This window comes from Erpetoichthys calabaricus, chromosome 1 (assembly GCF_900747795.2).
Source record: "Erpetoichthys calabaricus chromosome 1, fErpCal1.3, whole genome shotgun sequence".
Lineage (NCBI taxonomy): Eukaryota > Metazoa > Chordata > Cladistia > Polypteriformes > Polypteridae > Erpetoichthys > Erpetoichthys calabaricus.
The window spans coordinates 270,968,263-270,989,362 of NC_041394.2; the positions used below are offsets into that span (position 1 = coordinate 270,968,263).

General features: G+C 35.6%; 1 protein-coding gene across 2 annotated transcripts in view; it reads right to left on the reverse strand.

The window, feature by feature from the left end:
- sema3d (sema domain, immunoglobulin domain (Ig), short basic domain, secreted, (semaphorin) 3D) overlaps nucleotides 1–21,100 on the reverse strand; it is a 187,311-nt gene that overhangs the window by 55,376 nt on the left and 110,835 nt on the right. For both annotated transcript variants that reach the window (XM_028814985.2, XM_028814990.2), the window contains exons 7-11: nucleotides 17,600–17,731; nucleotides 14,476–14,618; nucleotides 4,043–4,157; nucleotides 3,890–3,959; nucleotides 291–435 (exon numbers count right to left, since the gene is read on the reverse strand). In XM_028814985.2, coding sequence (XP_028670818.2) covers nucleotides 291–435; nucleotides 3,890–3,959; nucleotides 4,043–4,157; nucleotides 14,476–14,618; nucleotides 17,600–17,731 — 605 coding nt within the window. The remainder of the gene's footprint in view (nucleotides 1–290; nucleotides 436–3,889; nucleotides 3,960–4,042; nucleotides 4,158–14,475; nucleotides 14,619–17,599; nucleotides 17,732–21,100) is intronic.

Sequence of the window (21,100 nt, forward strand, 5' to 3'; positions counted from 1 at the left end):
GCTAAAATTTCTCACAATAAACTTAGTAACTTTATATTGCACATAAAACAATTTAATTAAAAAATACTAATAATAATAAAAATGAAAATAATGCATAATTTTATGAGGTGAAAAATGTGTTTTGTTTTTTTTCTCTTTCATTCACAATAACATGAAGAGCTTATTTAATTCTAATACATTTATTGCATATATAGAAACTGCATAAAAAAGGAAAGAAAATTATATGTTGTGGAATGAATTCTCTGATATTATTATTTCATTTTAAATTTTCTAATAAAATGAATACTTACTGTTCCAGGACGTGGATATGGTATCTTCCCTTCATATTCAATCCATCGATGATTTGGTCCTTCTTTATGAGCATATGGACCATTAAATGCAGCACGAATGTCAGCCATACTATATACACAGACTGCAGAGCCTTTGAAAATAGAGCTGAAAAAGAGACATATTATGTTCATGTGTGAACAAAAAAAAATCCAAAACAAACTATCAGTAAAGCCCCTTTTTGAACATTTGAAAATATAACCAAGCCATTGGGCATATTCAGGTTATTTGAACCCCTGGTATAGTAGTTAAGACACAGTGCAAGTTCAATAAAACAGTTGGCACCTATATAGCTATTGAGCTATTTTCTAAGCCTTCAAATGCAACGCCTGTGCTAAACTGATGATATAAAAGGTAAGCTCTGTGTCTTCTCATAGAAGCTATAAATGTGCTCTGTTAAAAACAGTCAAGTTTCTTATTACAAAGAGTTTTAATATTCTTAACCACTGGGGGGCGTGAAATAACTAAAAGAATAATTTGCAGGCTGCATTATGCAAGCCATTTGGGGTCTGAGCACCCTTATCTTGCAGATCTCCTTTATTTTAATAAAACACAAACTTTAAATAATAGTTTTATTTTATTAACTAAACTTTTTAAATTACCAGACAGACCCTAAAAAGTGAATGTATTCATATTAGCATGATTTTTCTAAAGATCAATTAAATTGTATATGTCTCAACAAACTCTAAATAGACATGAAAATCAGAACATAGAATGCCCTTTGGAATTTTACTTGTCATTCTCTAAGAGATCCCATACAAGCCTTTATTGGATTAAGTGGATTTTGAAGAGAATGGATGTTTAACAGATGATTTAAATTTTATAAAGTTCTGAGTAAATGAATGGTGTTCTGTTGGCTGTTCATGTATCTCTTCCATAATGATGTAATATTTACAAAGTCAATTCAGGCAATTTAATAAATAACTTTAACCGGTTAATTGTCTAATCTATTGTAAACTACTAACTATACTATACTATATACTGTATATATTTATTTATTGTAGGAGGAGACTGGGCACCCTGCCTGAATTGAAGGCTGTTCCATAACCCGGACAGGATGCCAGCACAGCGACACAAGCAGATAGCCTGGAAAATAAATTTGTACCTGGCCAGTATGTTTTAATAAATAAGGATTGGGATACCCCCAGAGGTACTTGGGACTAGGAGATCTGAAGTAAAGCCTTTGTTGGAGTCACTGGGGATCGATATGACCCTGAATTTCTTACTCAAGGGTGCAGCATGACCCTGGAAGAATTCCTGGGTTTGTCATGAAAGGAATTGACTGCCTCACATCAGGGAGTCAGAGTCAGGAGGAAGTGGGCAACAATCAGTGCAGGTAGAGAAGGATGAAGAATTGGTTATTATTGTTATTGTATTGTTTATTGTGGCTGATTACTATAGAAGTGCCTAGTAAGAAGAAAAGTCCTTTATTTTATTCATATAATGTGTGCTGTATTGCTGTGTCTTTGGATTGGGGCTCAATGGTGCCCCCTTGTGGTCACGATAGATAGATAGATAGATAGATAGATAGATAGATAGATAGATAGATAGATAGATAGATAGATAGATAGATAGATAGATAGATAGATATCAGTCAAAAGATTCTGAACACCTCGGTTTTTCTTTAAATTTATTCAGTTGAGATGTATGCATTGAATGACCTAAAATGGTAAAAAGATAAACAGTAAACTGCCAGTGGTTTAAGTTTAGGTTACAGTAGCAAAAGCTGAAAACAAGAAAAGTTCAGAACATTACAAATGGACCTTCTTTAAGGAACAAATAATAAGTTACAACTACAGATGTTCTGCAGCATTTAAAGTAAAGTAAGACTTGCAAGTTGAAGAAACCATTTGCACAAGGGTCCCAACTTCTGTTGATTATTTAAAAGCCCCCTGTCTGTCTTAAAGCAGAGTCGGAACAGACTATGTTACTGCAACCTTTGAAGTACTGCTTACACAATATTCCAGTGATAATGACAAGAAAACAGCAATTAACAAATGAAATGAGACACAGCATTATTAACCTTAGAAGTGTAGGCCTTTCATTTTGAGAAATTGAAAAAAAATCAAAGTATCAGAGAGTACGGTGTCCTTCACAATCCAAAGGCAATTAGAAACTGGAGGGATCTGTCAGATTCAAAGTCACAACCCATTCAGAAGATAAGTTTCTGAGGATCACCAGCTTGCGTGATAGGCACCTCACAGCACAGCACTTCAAGCACAGTTTAACAGTGATAAAAAAGTAAGTCTCCAGTTTCTACTGTAAAGAGGAGACTTTGTCCATTCTGCAGTAGTCCATAGCCAGTACTTCAAGGCCCTATTTTGTCCTTTAGGTAATGGATTTCTTACTGCCATTCACCTTGTCAAACATTCAGCACAAAGTCTTTTTGACAACTTTATACTACTACTTCTGAAAATCAGTTTGCTTTTAATATATGTGTAAACATGATGCAAGTATTCTCTCTATCCTCTCAGAATATTTAGTGTTCTAATTAGTTCGCTGCTCGAACCAATTCTGTTTTCTTTCGATATGTTGACATTAGAAGATATCTTTGGGAATCTTAACTTTTATTTTCACTTCATGATGGTAACTCTCAGCTCTGTCTACTAATAATAGAATATAATGATACATCTTCTCAAAATGTTTATCAAAGAGCTAATTGTCCTAAGGATCAGTGTATGGAAATTTTGCAAAAAGCACTACAATGCAGTCAGTTCTTGTTTTTCATAATCTGCTCAGAATTACAATTTGACCTGAAATGTTCTTCTATGTAGTCATATAACTCCAGTTCTTGCCTGAAAACAATTTATTTCTAACAGGATATCCAACATCTTTGTACTCACCACTGTTATCAAATAATCTTACCTAACCTCATCTGACTTGAAATTACAGGATTAACAATGACCACAAGAAACTGAAAAATGTATTAATGTTTGTATGTATTTTATGTATATCAACATAATTTGCATAATTTTGTCTATGTTATTCCATCAATGCATTAGTTGTATTTCATATTTCAGACAGAGGGTGTCATTGTTGGGTGGAAATTAAACGATTTTTATAAATATTCTACCAAAAAAGCTCTAAAGCTGTAACAATGATGTCAGTGAAATATATCATTGTACTCGAGAATTGCTGTCAATTAAAATGAGTATAGACAGACATCCTGGCTCATCATGTTTGAAATGTAAATATCAGATAACGAAAGAAATGACCAAATGGAACAGTAGAATAAGAGCAAGAGCTCAAAGAATGAGGGAACATCACCAGTTATCTACAAGAAGAAGTTCCTGTAGCATTGGCACAAGCAGCTGCTCAGCAAAACTGTCTCTCATGAGTGTCAGAAACTATGAAACCATCCTCATTTACATTTTCAAAGTTATTCCAATTCAAAACGCAGGAAATATATCCTTCATTGTATTTTTTTTAAGCCTGTCATTTCTTGATGGGTTTTGTACCAGTATGTAGGTGTATGTTATCATATTTTCTTTGTAAATCTGAGCTCTCAACCTCACTAATCAGAATTATACTATAAAAATACATTTAACTAACATTAACTTACCTTGTTGTAGTAAACAATCCATAAACTATAGGATTTCTTTCATCTTTTGTTGACAGAAGAAAAATGTCCTCTGTAAATGGAACAGAAAACATTTATTCAAATTTTTATGAAAAGAACAAAAAAAGGCATTGGCATAACTTGGTATATGCTTACGTAGTTCATCAAAATGTGTATCAACACCGTTTGGTCCAGGAATTGAGCAGATTAATCTAGCTTTTAGAAATGTGGTCCATTTCTGAGTTAGGCTTCTTAGACCTCCTATGTCATTCTGGAAATGAAAACAAGGAAGGAGAAGTAATGTAACTCTGCAAGTTTATAAAATACTGACAAACCAATAGCAGGTTTTCATCATTTCTTTTCAGTGACCATATTGATCCATCTTAGAGCAACTTAAAAAACTGTTATACCCAAATTAACAGTTTATTTTTTGCAATTTATTTTAAATTGTAGCAATTTTTGACATTTTCATAATTGTTACTGAGATTAGTACCATATACTATAAATGCAAAATATTTATTTTTTCCACCCAAAAACACGCAGTGAGACTTAGAAAGATTGCATGATTAAGTTTTTAAATTTTCACTTTGGAGTGATTACTAAATAAGTGCCTAACTGGTAAACCATTGTATATCAGTGCAGGTTTACAGTATACAGACAAAAGAAGTCTGAATAATATGCCATATCGTTTTAACTGTATTGTTGCTTTATACGGTGGAGCCACATTTGATTTTTAAAGTAAGAATAGTCAAAAAATATTGGTAAAAATAAGAAAGCATTGTGAATAATATATGAGAAACAGAACATTTGAACTGTTGGACCAAACAGCATATTGGTAGAAGTAATAAGCACAAAGCAAAAGTAATTAAACAGTTTTTTTGACTTCACTAATTTCAGTTCAGGATTGTGTTGGACCAGATTCTATCCCTGGAGCATCAGACACAAGGTTCTGCCTCAGACTCGATAATCATAACTAATATTTGTACACACATCCTCACTCATCCAAGACTCAATTAAATCAAATCAAATCAAATGTTATTTGTCACATACAAATTATACATACAGGGTACATCACAATATGTATTGAAATGCATAGTTGTTTAACTCAAATGACTGTGACTTTCTGAGGAATATAAAATGACCATAACAATATTACATGGCTTTAAAATATCAAAATTAATTAACAGAATTTTAAATATGTGGTAGTAATACATAGTAACTAAATAAATAGCTTAAAAACTTAAACTAAGAGAGTTAACAATAGGACATCATGTAATTCTAGACACTTTCCTTATTCAAGATGCGTGTGGATTTTGGAAAAAAAGCTCCTCTTCAGTTTCTCTAAACTGGACTTTAGACAGAGTTAATGTTTACCTGATCGCAGTACTAAAAAGAGGCCATTGTTAAGATGGCTAGTTTTGTTGATAATTTTATTTGCTCTGGTCTGGCATCGCTTGGTGTAGATATCCTGGAAGTGTGAGAGTGCACACCCAGTGATGGGTTCAGCTGACCTCACCATCTGTACAGAGCCTTGCGGACTTGCTGCATTCTTTTCCTAAACCAGGCATTAATACTTTCTGTCTGAATACTTTCAATGGTGGATGTGTTTTTAATGGTTGAAAAATGGTGTAAAAGTTCCTTTCTAGCTGATAGTGAAGCCTGAAATCCCTGAGGCATCTGAGGTGGTAAAGATGGTGTTGTGCCTTCTTCACCAAGGTGTCAGTGTGTTAAGATCAGTTTAGGTCCACTGTGATGTGAACAATTAGGTATCTGAAACTGTCCACCCTCCCCACCTGAGTCTTGTTAATACCGATGGGCTTCTTTGTCCTGCTGACATCCAACAACAAACTGTTGTCCTGATACCAGTGTGACAGACTCTCCACTTCATCCAGGTATTCTGCTCACAGCAGTTAGATATCAGCATGGCTCTGACAATGAGTGTGTTCTGCAATAGAACTGTCACCACTTTCACAGCTGTTTGTTGCATTGCTTCTTTCTTCTTTCTGCTGTACCTATGACTAGTAACTGCATTAAGGAAGATTCTAAAATAAAATATCACACAGTACAGTTTTACGCGAAAGTCTGAGCACACTTCCAGGAAACTAGGTTTATTTAAAAATTAAAATACTTTCCTTATATAAGTTTCTTAAATTCCTGTCAATAAAAAAAAGAAAAGAAAAAAGAACTGAGGATACTCACCCGCAACCAGCATTTGGTGACAAAAATGTAATCTTAGTTAACTGTAAGATTACCTAACAATAACAATTTTAAACTTATTTTAGCATGTTTTATACATTTCTGACTTTAACTACTCTGGGTTTCAGACTAAAAATCTGTTTTCTTTGGGTATTCATTTTATTGAAAATGAAAAGTTAACATTATCAATGTAGTTCATTTTTAGTTGCTATATACAGTATGAATAATCATAACATGAAGTGTTTTAGGTATATTTTAACAATTTAAGCTACAGTCAATCACAAAAACATGGATAATCGGGTATGCTCAAACTTTTAACAGGTAGTGAATAATAAATGCAATAATAATTTCAAGTATTCTTGGTATTAGCTTTATTAAACAAAAACCAGGAGTGATGTCCCATAGACTTTCTTGTATACTCAGATATGGGGATCGATATTTGAGGAGTAAACCGCAAGACAAAGATTATATTTTTATGTTATGTACATTAAAGAACCATCAACAACAAATCAAATCAAATTAATAATATATTGAACAATTATTATAAAAATAAACTTGAATAAATTGGACTTGCATGAATAAAAGGTAAAGTACCACTTCCAGTTAACAGAAATAGCCACAAAGTTGATAGAAATCTATGTTTTGTACCTAATACTTGTATGCAAAATTTGGCTGACCTAAGTGAAAGCGTACTCAAGTTATCGTGTTTACATACCAATACACACACACATAGACAGACACACGGGCATGATTCCAAAAATAGTATTTTCGGACTCAGGGAGGTCTAAAACATAGAGATTTGTCTAAATTTTAAAATGGAATTTTTGGAGGATTCTAATAATTTCCCTATAGTTCATATATGAGAACGTCAGGGAGGTCTAAAACGTCGAGATTCATCAAAATATCAACATCAAATCTTTGGACGATTACAATACTTTCCTTATACTTCGTATACCATCCATCCATCCATCCATTGTCTCCCGCTTATCCGAGGTCGGGTCGCGGGGGCAGCAGCTTGAGCAGAGATGCCCAGACTTCCCTCTCCCCGGCCACTTCTTCTAGCTCTTCCGGGAGAATCCCAAGGCGTTCCCAGGCCAGTCGAGAGACATAGTCCCTCCAGCGTGTCCTGGGTCTTCCCCGGGGCCTCCTCCCGGTTAGACGTGCCCGGAACACTTCACCAGGGAGGTGTCCAGGAGGCATCCTGATCAGATGCCCGAGCCACCTCATCTGACTCCTCTCAATGCAGAGGAACAGCGGCTCTACTCTGAGCCCCTCCCGGATGACTGAGCTTCTCACCCTATCTTTAAGGGAAAGCCCAGACACCCTGCGGAGGAAACTCATTTCAGCCGCTTGTATTCGCGATCTCGTTCTTTCGGTCACTACCCATAGCTCATGACCATAGGTGAGGGTAGGAACATAGATCGACTGGTAAATTGAGAGCTTCGCCTTGCAGCTCAACTCCTTTTTCTCCACGACAGACCGATGCAGCGCCCGCATTACTGCGGATGCTGCACCGATCCGCCTGTCGATCTCACGCTCCATTCTTCCCTCACTCGTGAACAAGACCCCGAGATACTTGAACTCCTCCACTTGGGGCAGGATCTCGCTACCAACCCTGAGAGGGCACTCCACCCTTTTCCGGCTGAGGACCATGGTCTCGGATTTGGAGGTGCTGATTCTCATCCCAGCCGCTTCACACTCGGCTGCGAACCGATCCAGAGAGAGCTGAAGACCGCGGCCTGATGAGCAAACAGGACAACATCATCTGCAAAAAGCAGTGACCCAATCCTGAGCCCACCAAACCGGACCCCCTCAACGCCCTGGCTGCGCCTAGAAATTCTGTCCATAAAAGTTATGAACAGAATCGGTGACAAAGGGCAGCCCTGGTGGAGTCCAACTCTCACTGGAAACGGGTTTGACTTACCGCCGGCAATGCGGACCAAGCTCTGGCACCAATCGTACAGGGACCGAACAGCCCTTATCAGGGGGGCCGGTACCCCATACTCTTGGAGTACCCCCCACAGGATTCCCCGAGGGACATGGTCGAATGCCTTTTCCAAGTCCACAAAAGACATGTAGACTGGTTGGGCAAACTCCCATGCACCCTCCAGGACCCTGCTAAGGGTATAGAGCTGGTCCACTGTTCCATGACCAGGACGAAAACCACACTGTTCCTCCTGAATCCGAGGCTCGACTATCCGACGGACCCTCGTCTCCAGGACCCCTGAATAGACTTTTCCAGGGAGGCTGAGGAGTGTGATCCCTCTGAAGTTGGAACACACCCTCCGATTCCCCTTCTTAAAGAGGGGGACCACCACCCCAGTCTGCCAATCCAGAGGCACTGTCCCTGATGTCCATGCGATGTTGCAGAGGTGTGTCAACCAAGACAGTCCTACAACATCCAGTGCCTTGAGGAACTCCGGGCGTATCTCATCCACCACTTCGTATACAAGAAAGTAAAAAAGTTAAACTGTTAATGATCTATGTTCAAGAAATTTTAACTGATCAAGTTAAAAATATTATGACAAAAATCTGAAAAATAATTTGCTAAGGTAAAATTGGGGGAAATGCAAAGTCTAAAGAATGAGGGTGAGCAGAAAAAAAAACAGCAATAAGGAGGAGATAAAGAAACATGGACAAATAAACTGTGTTTATTTTCTTTTATACAAAGCATAAAACAACTGGCCACATGTATTTGGCAGTGGTTGCTTTAGTGGTGTTTCTGATTGTGTCTTACTTGGTTTTGTACCACTGGAGTTAAAGAGTTACTGATAAGTTTTAAAAATATAAAAAGAGGGGCAAGTGGCCTGGGGGCACTGAATTTTAATTCCTGGAAATGTATTTGGTCATGTAACTTTATAATTACTTGGAACTATATGAATACCTCCCTTACTCTAATAATCCATGCACCAAATTAAAGTCAAGTTAATCATTATCATGAAAGAATTCATGGTTGTTGTTAGGATAAGTAATAATATACACTTTCAAGATGTTGGAAAGCCTCTTTTCTTATGAATAAATACTCAGTATTGCTAGATGACCTGATATTGAGTAGATTGCCAAGATAAACTAATTAGTAAATAATTTTGGTGGGTATGATTCTTGTTGAATGCTTAATCAAAACTGCTAACACTACTCCTAACTCTAATTTTACATGTAATGTACTAATATTTTGGTAGTTAAAGAATTGTGAGATTTAAATAAAAGGGAAAAACTAGAAATGCATTAAACAAAGAGTGTATTTCTGTCACTGGTACAAAATGTTTATTTAAAATATCGGGCCAAGTAAATGATAACCAAAAAACATATGGCTTATTCTTTCTTGCTGTTTTTCATTTTATATTTAAAAGAAAAGATGTCATCTTCTGAAAAGTATTAACAGGTGCAGTGTTGAAGATCTGTGTGTGTTCTGCACCAAATTTTATCTTTCATGCTGAAAAGGGTAAAAGAGAGAAATGACCTATTAGAGAGACAAAGAAATCACCCGGCAAACAGTTGACACAATCTTGGATTTCAAACCAGTTATTGTAAGACACTTTCAAGTAGTATATTCAGTTACATATTCTATGCATGTCTTCACATGACAAATGTTATTCTCGTGTAGGCTGCATTTTTTTCTTATGTGTGTAATTTTTAATGCTGTATAATACTGCTTCCAAGTTCTTGTGGTTCAAAACAACATTTCATCAGACATGTATGTACATATATGTAAATAGCTAAAAAATTTAACAGTGAATGTTATGGCCTGTAATCAGTTTTTCTCAGAAAAATGTCTGTAGAATTATTAGTCATAGCATCTGAATTTAAAGGTCAGAAAAGTATATTAAATGTTTTTTGTATGACTATGTTGAAAAAACTATGTGTCGATTTTAATCTTTAATAATTTTAAATTATGAGCTTCTCACATTGACACACTTGAGTGACTTATTTTGGAAAACATGAATTCAGGCCAAGTGAATAACTAAACAATATTTATTTATTTTTTATTATTATTTAATAGTCCTCATTTGTTACAGTAGTAGTAGTGATGGCAATAATAGTAGTAGTATTGTCATGTGTACAGAACACAATAAAATATTTACTTGCACGAAGCTGCAACATATCACCACTCCCTGGCATCATGATAAACACAGCAAACAATAAATTAAGTTTTAGTCTTAGTTTGCAGTAAAATCAACAATCATAAATGTCACTATAATATACATACTCCAATGTGCCTGGCTATGCTTTACAGTTAGAAATGGACCACACTTGTAGTTCACAATACACCATATGCCTTTGTGTGAGGCAGTAATATGTCTGCAGCTCACCGTCACTCAACAAATATTGCCCAGCATTGTGACTTAGTTGATTTTAATTAATCTATTTATTTTTGTTCCCCTGCTTCATTATTTCCTGTCATTGACAGAAATCGTAAAATTATATTTGTGTTATAAAGTTATTATGCTTAACATGTTTTCGTTAGTAAACTCCAGGCAAGTTCTTAAATGAACTTAAATTGTTTCATCACATACTTCACTTTTTTGTCCTATGCTTAACTTCTTCTTTAATAAAAATATATATTACAATATTCTAGTGAAGCACAGAGGGACAACAGTTTTCCAGCTTTGCTGCCTGAAAATATCTAACGTGCACTTCTCATATCTCTCATATGATGTTACATTTAATATATTCTGTTATATTCATTGAGTAAACTGAGTAAACATGGTCAGTAAACTTGAAGTTTAACAAATGCCTGTCAACTCCATTGTAACAAATGCCCCATTAGCCTTCCTTATAAAACACTAGTGAGGGAATGCTGTTTTTAAAAAAATATAGAAAACACTTAATTTTAGAACACAACTTCCCATGGCAACACCATAGTTATGAAGTAATACTAAACATATTCTTTTAAAGGCCAAGCTTCCAAGGCAGCACCTCAGCTGACTGGACTAAAAAGGGCTCCTATATGTTCCCTTCTGGTACCTCTGCAATCATGAGATATTGCCAACTCTGGTGTCCCCCTCTTGGTCTTACTTTGAGAATCAGAAATCTTTACAAGGAGCTGGGTTGCCTGTCTAGTAGCATCCTGGGGGAGTGTTACTTAGTTTGCTCCAGGATTCTTCTCTTGTTCCCTCAGGGTTCTCTCCCTGCTTAAATGCCACCTGCTGGGCAATAGCTTTGTCCTTAGCCTGGAAGGACTAGCTTGGCAGTATTTTCTTCCAGGATCAATGTAATTTATTTCTTGGGAATGAAATATCAGCCATGATAAATATTGACCAGTTAATGTGAAGTGAATCATGAGAAAGCAGAATGAAAGAATTTTAAAATAAAAGTTTAGGACAGAGACAAATGTTTTCAACCGAACAGATTTCATATTACTAATGTTGACTCTTCACTTGTTTATTTACCAGTTTAATTAATGATCATGGATAGCTAAAGCTGCAGCTCTGGGCACAAGATAATAACCAGCCCTTGACGGTGGACACAATCAGGAACACTTGAGTTACCAATTAACTTGGAGAATCATGTTATAGAAGGATTACCATGAGAAGCTAGTTATGAAATTACAAGATGGGGTCCAGGGATCAGAACTGATTATAACAATGAAAACTGCAGGCTCTGGTACAGGAATTTTTTAATTATCTGAGGTTAAAAATTGGATTGTGCAGGAAGTAGTGCTGGTGCTGCTGCTGCTGCACTTGTTAATTTATATAAATGATATATCTAAAAATGCTACTAACAAGTTAGTGCCTTGACAGCACTTTTACACCTTATTCTCTCTTTTCTAAATTCAGGAGTCTTGTGTCTGGGGCTTGATGTATTACATTGGGAAATTTCATTTATCTAGCTATGAAGCAAGGAGGAAGATATTTATCTCTATAGTTATCTTTAAAGGTAAATTAGTAACTGAACAAAACTACAGTCTATTAAAAACTAATGTAATTGTTTAAAGTAAAAATTTTGATGTGAGGAAAATTTAAAAATAGAATTACAAACTTTTAATGATATCATTATTTTACTTAATTTAAACTGTTGTTTTTTTTTTTATTTTCAGTTTGAACATAAGAAAGGATTGCTTGATACCAACCAGTCCGGCTTCAAGAGGAACCACTTGACTGCGACGGCTCTACTAACTGTGGTTAACCAGCTGCAATTTGATAGAGCTACCAACATGTCATTGGTCCTGTTCCTTCTAGAACTCTCCTCGGTCTTTGACACAGTCAACCACGACATTCTTCCCACTCTCTCTGACCTTAGCGTCACTGGGACTGCTCCCAGATGGTTTGAGTCCTACATCTCGGGTAGATCCTACAGTGTGTCCAGGTGAGAAGAGTTGTCAAAGGCGAATCAGATATGAACAGTGGTGCCCCTAGGATCTGCGCTGCTTCCTCTGCTTCTCTTTCTGTACACCACCTCGCTAGGCTCTTATCAGTGCTGTGCTGAATTTACACAGCTATACCTGTCGTTCCGTCCTGAGGACAACACGATATCAGCTACAGTCTCTTTATTTATTACTGATATCTCAACCTGGATGAAAGACCACCATCTACAGCTCAACAAAGCAAGCTTCTTGTGATCCTGACCAGCCAGACTATTCAACTCCCCATCTCTAGACAGCTTGGCTCACTGTCGCTAACACCGGCCAAGTCAGTACACAACTGTGGGGTGGTAATTGATGAGCAGCTGTCTTTATCTGAACACATTTCTACTGTCTCTCATTCATGAAGGTTCAACATCCACAAGATCAGAACTTATCTGACAGAGTATACATTATCTGATAGAGAAATTCTGGTCCAGGCTTTGGTATTGTACTGCAACTCACTTCTGGCAGGAGAATCTGCTGCAGATGGTCCGGAATGTAGCGGCTCATCTTGTATTTAACCAGCTGAGGCAGGCACACATCATTCCTCTCTGTTTAGGTCACTACAGCTTCATGTAGCAGTACACATTAAGTTCAAGTCACTGATGGTTTACTACAGAGTAGTCAGTGGGTCAGCACCGGTGTATATGGAGACACCGGTGGGGTGCTATGCTCCTATTCACCCACTCAGGTCTGCCAGTGGACAGTGTCTGGTGATGTATGGTGATCCTTTGTATGACATCAAGTCTCAATTCAGACTGTTTTCCTGTGTAGTTCCTAGTTGGTGGAATGAGCTGCCTACCTTTATCCAAACTGTTGACTCCCTCAATGTATTTAAGAAGCGTTTGAAGATCCATCTGTTCTGTGAATATTTGTCTAATTGATTAAAAAAATTAACTTCTCTCTGTGATCTTTCGTATTGTTGGTCGACTTGTTGTTACATTGAATTAAATTGCTTTATCGATTGTTAATTTATGCTTGTAATTGTATTAAATATTACATCTTGTTTTTGCTTTGTTGTATTTAATTATCTTTTTTATAAAAAGAAAAATAACTTACATATATGACTGGGATATAAAATAAGATCAAAAATCATATTAGGCAGACCAATAATGCTAACAAATTATAAAACTTGTAAATGTATAGAAGATGGAAGGAACTCAAATAGTAACTTAGAGCAGAACTGAATTTTCTTTAAATCAAAAATAGAAAGCATGACTCAAAGTCTGGAAGAGGTTTGACTTAAAAAAGTAACTATACCAAAAAACACAATTTTATTCATATAAACATATCCAATTCTGATGAAACATAAAAGCCAGAAACATACAATGATTTTACTATACTGCAGAAAAAATCCAGAACATTAAAGTTTTTCCTGGCAAATATTATATGTAATAAAACTAAACCGAGTCCAGGCTCTTCTGACATCTGGGAATGATGCCTGCAAGTTATAACTATGAAATTCTCCAAGAATTTGGTCTGAATTTTTAAAAATGTTTTCCTGTGTTTTAACTTAGTGCTTGTACCTGATATATTTTTAAGTTCAACCTGTACTCAGTAACTTCATGCATCTGAAAGTAATTTGGCTTCTGAGTATTTTTGTTTGAGACAGTGCACATTTGTATAAATACTGAAAGCCTGTAAGTAGATATCACTGTGGTTTGTGCAATTTGAGATTCCCAAATAATTTGACTATTGTAAATAAGTGTCCATCTATCCATCTCTATTCCACACCTGTTAATCCTAATATAGGGTCCATATAGGGAAAATCACTTTCTCCTTGGATAGACTGTAGATCTATTCATATCCTCTTCTCAGTGTCTAATGAATACAGTAATCAGAACTGCTAAATTACACTCACAAGATTATACATACTATGCAATACACTACTGATTTATCTAGTATAATTAACATTTTTTCCAGGACAGCCCTTCATATACTCAGATATATATCAGTTATTACATTACTGAAAATTAATCTGTGAAAAGTTGAGGTGTGCGACATGTCCATTTTGCTCCCTTTTAATGATACAATACAGGTATAAACTTACCTTGCATACTCGACCCACTCTTGAAAAAACAGTCTTGTCAGTTGTACCATCATCTTTGTTGGCTTCCCGAAAAAAGAAGTAGATTTTATCATCATCTGGATTGTATGTGTCTGGTATTGAATATGCCTCAATAAATTTAGCCTCTGTGTAAACAACATAAAACATTTTAAAATAAGGCAACAGTCTTATCTTCTTTAAATTACAATACAGTACAACCTTTCTATAGAAGAAATCATCTTGGGCACCTTTAAAATAGAGATTCACGTTCAAATTATCTACATGTTTTGTTTTACAGGCAGTTTAAGTGACATGTTCATTGTCTCACAATGAGTTAGAAATGGGAGTTGAACTAGCCTGTCTTAGCCTCTCAGCCATATCTGATGCAGTTTGAGATCACAATTTTCTATGACAGTATTAGGTTTTTACTATCAGATAGTCTACAAGTGTTGCAGTTAACATGAAATGTAAAAACAGCAGTCAAGGAGAATCCCATCTATTTCCAAATTAAGATGCTAATTTTTTACTCCCTACAAGGGCTAGAATGTGTGATTTTAAAGGTTCAAGTCCCAGAAGAGAATGATTCACAGTTCATATATTTCAGGCTTAGTAAAATTCAATACTTTAGTGTTTTTTTCAGTTTTTTAATGCAATTCCTTCAGTAGAATAATACATTATTTCATTCTTGTTTTATAATAATTTTTTCAGTGATTAATGGTTAACATAAAAATCTTAACACTGAAATTTCAATACACATACATCATTCAAACAATCAGAAGGAACTGCTTTCTTATATTGTGCCCATATAAACTATATACTATGAATAAAATGTGATGTCTGGCTCTTTGTCACACAATTTTGAAAATAACCAATGGCTGCCTCTTATTAACTGATGTGAGAATCAAAGTCCTAGAGCAATACAATAATTATAAGTTGTTGTCATTATTACTAGAAATGTGGTGAATAAAAAAGGATAAAAGTTTCATTCTTAAACTGCAATACCTTAAAAAATTTAAAACTAAATTTAAATTGTGAAAAAAAGACATTAAATATCTAAAATAAACAAATCACTAAGAAATAAACATAGTTATTTCTAAGACCACATTTGGCAAAGTGTAATTAAGGGTTTATATTCCAAAAAGTAAACTTTGTTACCATAAGCTCTAATTAAAATATTGTATAGCTGCAGCCCTTCATTAAGATCACTCCATGGATTAGAACATGGGTTGTTAAACTTTTTAATTTGAGGACCCAAACAAGAATACTGGGACCCAAGAAGAGGATTCTTGCTATAAGATCAGCAGAGCCATAAATAAAAAATAACAAAGGCCATATAATAATAATAATAATGTTACAAAAACAATACAGTAAAATGTTTTTAACTGCTATTTAAGCGTATTAATCATGTGAATATTACTAAAAAAAAAGTAGAAAGCAAATATTTTGTTAATTAAACAATAATTAAAATTCAAAATGAAATAAATTCCCGAAGTGTATTACTGCCAGTGTAAATGCTTAGTGTAAGCTTTAGTAAAGCTAGGAAAAAAAATTCTTTATAAGGAGAGTGGCACAAGGATATGATAATCTTAATGAATCTGCAGATTTTTCCTCATATCCTGGTTTTTATTTAACAATTCAGCAGACATAAAGTATAAAAAGTGTAAAGTATAAAAGTGGAGTCGTGTAGCTAAATTATTCCTGCAACATTTGTGCACTATTTAAATTTTGTACAAGTGATAGGATAAATATATACTGTGCAAAGAATTTGGCGAATAGTGCAATGTGAAATGTTTAGTGATACTGACTGACCATGTGGTGAATGCAGAGGTCTGCACTCTTCAGCCTGTCTCACCCTTTTTTCTGGTGTTCCCAGTCTTCAATGGTCCAAGAAATACATCCTTCACACTACTGGCAAATTGAAATTTATCGAATTTTATTTTAAAAAAAATATTATAAGATGGAATTCTCCCTTGCTGATAAATCATAAATTTGATACAAAATCTCTGCACCTCAGTTACAGAGGTAGATACACATTCAATGTATACCAAAATGGTGAACAAGAGATGAGGCTCTGAACAGTTCTCTGACTACTTGTCCATTGTTACTGAAACTGCACTTAGCATATAACACTGCTATAACATTATAAATACCTCCACCCTATTGACTAGCCCCTCATAACGCATCCTTGTGCCGCACTCATTATTTTTATTTCAACATTTCAAACTACCACCATCGTACCTTTCAACTCTCTTGCCCTTTCTTATACATGTCTATGTTTGTCAGTCATCTCAGTTTGATTGTTTTACACGTTGTGAGTAGGGATGTGAGGTCACAGGGAATAGTTATTATATTTTCATACCAAAGAAATAAAAGTTCTCTGTGTTGTTTACGGGCTGCATCTCGGATCATGTAATACAACAGTAAACAGTTTGCCAAATAGAGGCCGTGTATTATTCACCACAGAATTTGTACTTGTATGAACCCTGTTAATTTTACTACACCATCATGTGGCAACCAGTCACAAAAATGTCAGCCACCCATAGTTTAAGAAACACTAAGTTAGAGGTAAGAAGTAAAGCAGCAGCCTTGAGGCTTACAATCCATTAGTCATAGCCACAGCCATAGCCATACAGCATACAAAAGACTCAAAGCAGTAATTACTGACAAAGATGCTTCTACAGAGTACTGATTTAAGGACCTCAATACTTATATGAATGAGTGATTTCAGTTTTTTTATTTTTTTTATGTTTGCAAACCTATTTGGTAACATTCTTTCATTTTCACATTATGAGTTATTGAATGTAGATTAATGAGAGCAAATGTATCTGTTTAAAAATAAATCACACTTTTTGAATCTACTGTACAATACCCTCCATAATTTTAACTTTAGTTTTGACCAAATGAAAATGACACTTTTTCTTCTTCTTCTTCATCATGTCCCTGTCTTTCTGTTACATTGTACATAATGACAACTGCATGCCTTTATGGAACAGTGCAAATCATAATGCAGTTTAATGTGAACTATACTGTGTGCTGATTAATGGTCATCATATATGAAGTGTTAACAATCCATCAAGTGTTGAAAAATGGACTTCTGTTGTCTAAATAATGCAGACTTTCTTCATACCATTTATCCAGTTATGTTCAGAAACATCAGTTTTAATATAATGTTGCTGCTGTTGCTGACTTCCTAGAGAGCGGGTAAATGCAGAATCCTTGCCTAAGAAGTCAAATGCTGTTCCAGCGTAAAGAAACTCATCTAAAATACAAAAAACAAAGCAGTTATTCAAGTAAGTGCTAACATTAATAATGATTCAGCCCCCACTGAGTTCAATTGAAAAATACATTGAAAAAACATGCAATATTCTGCTCAATGAGAATAGAACAACAGTTTTTTAATCTTGTGTGAAAAACAGTTGTCACCTGGTGAAGAGTACTTAATTAGTTTGGTTATCCATGTCACAGATTAACCCTGAGCCACCCTTTTTTCAATTTTAAGCTTCCTTGGTATTTCAGCTATTGTTGCAGCTCAAACATAAATCGATTTTAGCCTGAAATCCTCAGTGCTGAAAACATCAGAAACAAAAAGATAATATTGCACTGAAATAAACCCAACAGGAATTGTGACCTTAATCACTGAAGGTCTTGCTTGAGCAAGTCTCACTCATCCTCAGCAACACAAACTCTGGAGAAACCTTTTGATTTAGGATATGCATACTCAATCATACTGGTTCTAGTCTGTCAGCTCTTTGTCATAGGAAACCTTTGCAGGATGTTTTAAAGACATGCTAGGCTTTATGTGGCAGGTATTCAAAAAGAACTGTGATATTTAGCAAAACAAAATGCATGAATATTTAACTTTAATACATTATTACATAAATAATATCCATCCATCCATCCATTTTCCAACCCGCTGAATCCGAACACAGGGTCACGGGGGTCTGCTGGAGCCAATCCCAGCCAACACAGGGCACAAGGCAGGAAACAATCCTGGGCAGGGTGCCAACCCACCGCAGATAAATAATATTAATTATACAAATACAAAAAAGGAACATACAGAGAGAGACACGCACACAAACATATTTATTTATGCTGTATATACAGGGTATCTTCAAAATAATCACATTATGTATATAGGCCTTCATATATAAGTCTACACAAACTTAGAAGAGGATACTGTCCTGTCAGACCTGTTTAAAAACTGTTTTTCATTCCTTTGTTACATATGGGGTGCCCACCACCGAAGCATTAACCAGCTAAGATCCCAGTCTCTCTCTTCCAAGTTAATCAGACATCTCTGCCCCCTTGCCAGTGAAGTCTTACCCCAACTTTCCTTCCAACTTTCAGAGTCAGAGTGTAAAATTACTACACCATTAAAGAGTAATAAAGTTATTTTTGGCCATTTGCCTATCACACTCGTTACCCTGTGTCTGTGCTATGTGCCCTGGGAGACACCACTTAAGGGCAGGCAACTCAGTTACTTATAAGGAGAATAAGACCAAGAAGCAAACGGCAGTGGTGGAAACACCTCCTGGTCAATGGAGGGCACATGTTCCAAAATTTGGGAATGTGTTCTTCCTCGTACAGTGCAGGCAGCTAGGGTTTTTCTTCCATGGATAGCTGTCTCTTGAAGACCAATAGAAAGCTCTGGAAAAAAGGGAGTTCTAACCTTGTATCTCTGACGCAACTGCAGTGAATGAATACTGGAACTTGTCCTGAAGTAAGGGTATTTAAATCTTTCTGCATGCTACCATTCATTTGAGTGCTGAGTTGGAGGAACAGTCGGTGAACACCCAACTGCTGGGAAGAACAGACATCTCTGTCAGAAACAGGTGAATGTGAGAGAGGGAGGTCTTAGAGGTGGTACTGTGGTGGGCAAAGGGTCATGCTACCTCACCAGATAGACAGCAATCTATTTGACAGAAACAGGGGAGCAGCGGGTTTTGCTCTTTCTTAGATTTACTCCCTTTTTTCTTTTTTCTACCTTCCGGAAGAATTTATTTATTCTGCTAATAAAGACTGCACTTTTACTAACATTTTTATCACTGTGTATTGTTGTGGGAGGTGTTTTTTTTCAGATGTTCCTCTTTTTTGTTTGAGCAACATCTTTCCAATAAAACTGCTAGATTTCTGTCACTTCTCCTGTTGTTTTGATATGTCCTGGTGGCTAGATGTCACCAAGTGCACACAGCAAAAGTAGCAAAAAGACCAAGGTAATCAGAGAAATCAAAAGGTGGAAATAGTGGTGTCCATAAAGCTTCACTTATAGTCTTTATGAACTTACAAAAAGCAGTGAACAACTACAATATAAACATGCATGCAAGGTCTGTACCAAAAACAATTTCTAAATCATTATTATAATAAGCAATTATTTAATTGGCCATAGCTTTAGCTCCATATGTTGTGAATATTCTATAAACATAAACAAATATGCTTATAGTAATCGATTTCATCTACATATTAATCTCCAAACAGGCTCAATTTGTTCTCATAAGTTGTTCCAAAAAACATGACACACTTAAAGTCAGAGTGTGGTCCTCATCAAACAGTTACACAAAGCATCAGCAGATTTGGACAGTTTCCAAATGCATCTGCCAGTTTCCTCACACACGCTAAACTTAATAATCACACTGCCCCACAAATGGCTTAAGTATTTTTGCTTTCTGTCTGACGCAGAAGTAGTTTCAATACTTTGCTATCAATCTTCAAAACTGCAATTGCCAAAATTCCAGAATGCTTGTTGCTCCTCACTTTATATAAACCAATTAGATATTTGCTAATGCCAGTATTCTTGCTGCACCAAGGCTCTGGTATGCAACTCTTGGCAAAACAACACTTTTGTGCCTCCAGATTTGTAAAATAATCTCAATTTCATTTAAGTTCATTTTAGAATTACCAATATGCTTAGCATCACATCTTTGGTATGTGAAATGAAGTCAGAGTACTGGGAGAAAGTCAACAGTGGGAGATCATTCAGTCTCCACACAGAGGTGACAAGGCTAGAAAATGAACTGAGGTTTCAAGCACTATGAGGCATTAGTAATAGATGGTGTATTATTATTCTGACATATTCACACTGTATATGCATGATACTCCACTACTGACCACATCTTCCAAGGAAACTGTTTCATACAGTAGAAATTAAAAAGAATTTCATACCATCAAAAATGTATCATTCGGTAACTATGTACATATACATATACATGTACATATAGTATACACCAAACAGTAGCTATCCCTAATTTTTTTTACAGATTTTGGTGATTGAAATTGATATGCATTGCCATGTCAACCATGTGATACAATTATGAATTAAACTACAAGTTTGACCATTTATATGATTAAAAGAAACCGTGAGAGTTCATTTACAAACTGATTTATTCTTTAACATGGCACTACTGAATGTTTGTTTTATAATTTATTTTATATTTTATATTTATTATATTATGCTCTAAAATCATAAGCAATATCTGTAGCATCTGTAATTTAATAAATGAGAGAATCTACTAAAAGAATGATATTTAGTTGGTCAAGTTGAAGCTTATTGTCTTGTGTATATTTTATTAACTACATATGTTAATTTCGATTAGGTTTTTGCAATTTCAGTGTTAAGCACTTCATAATTTTG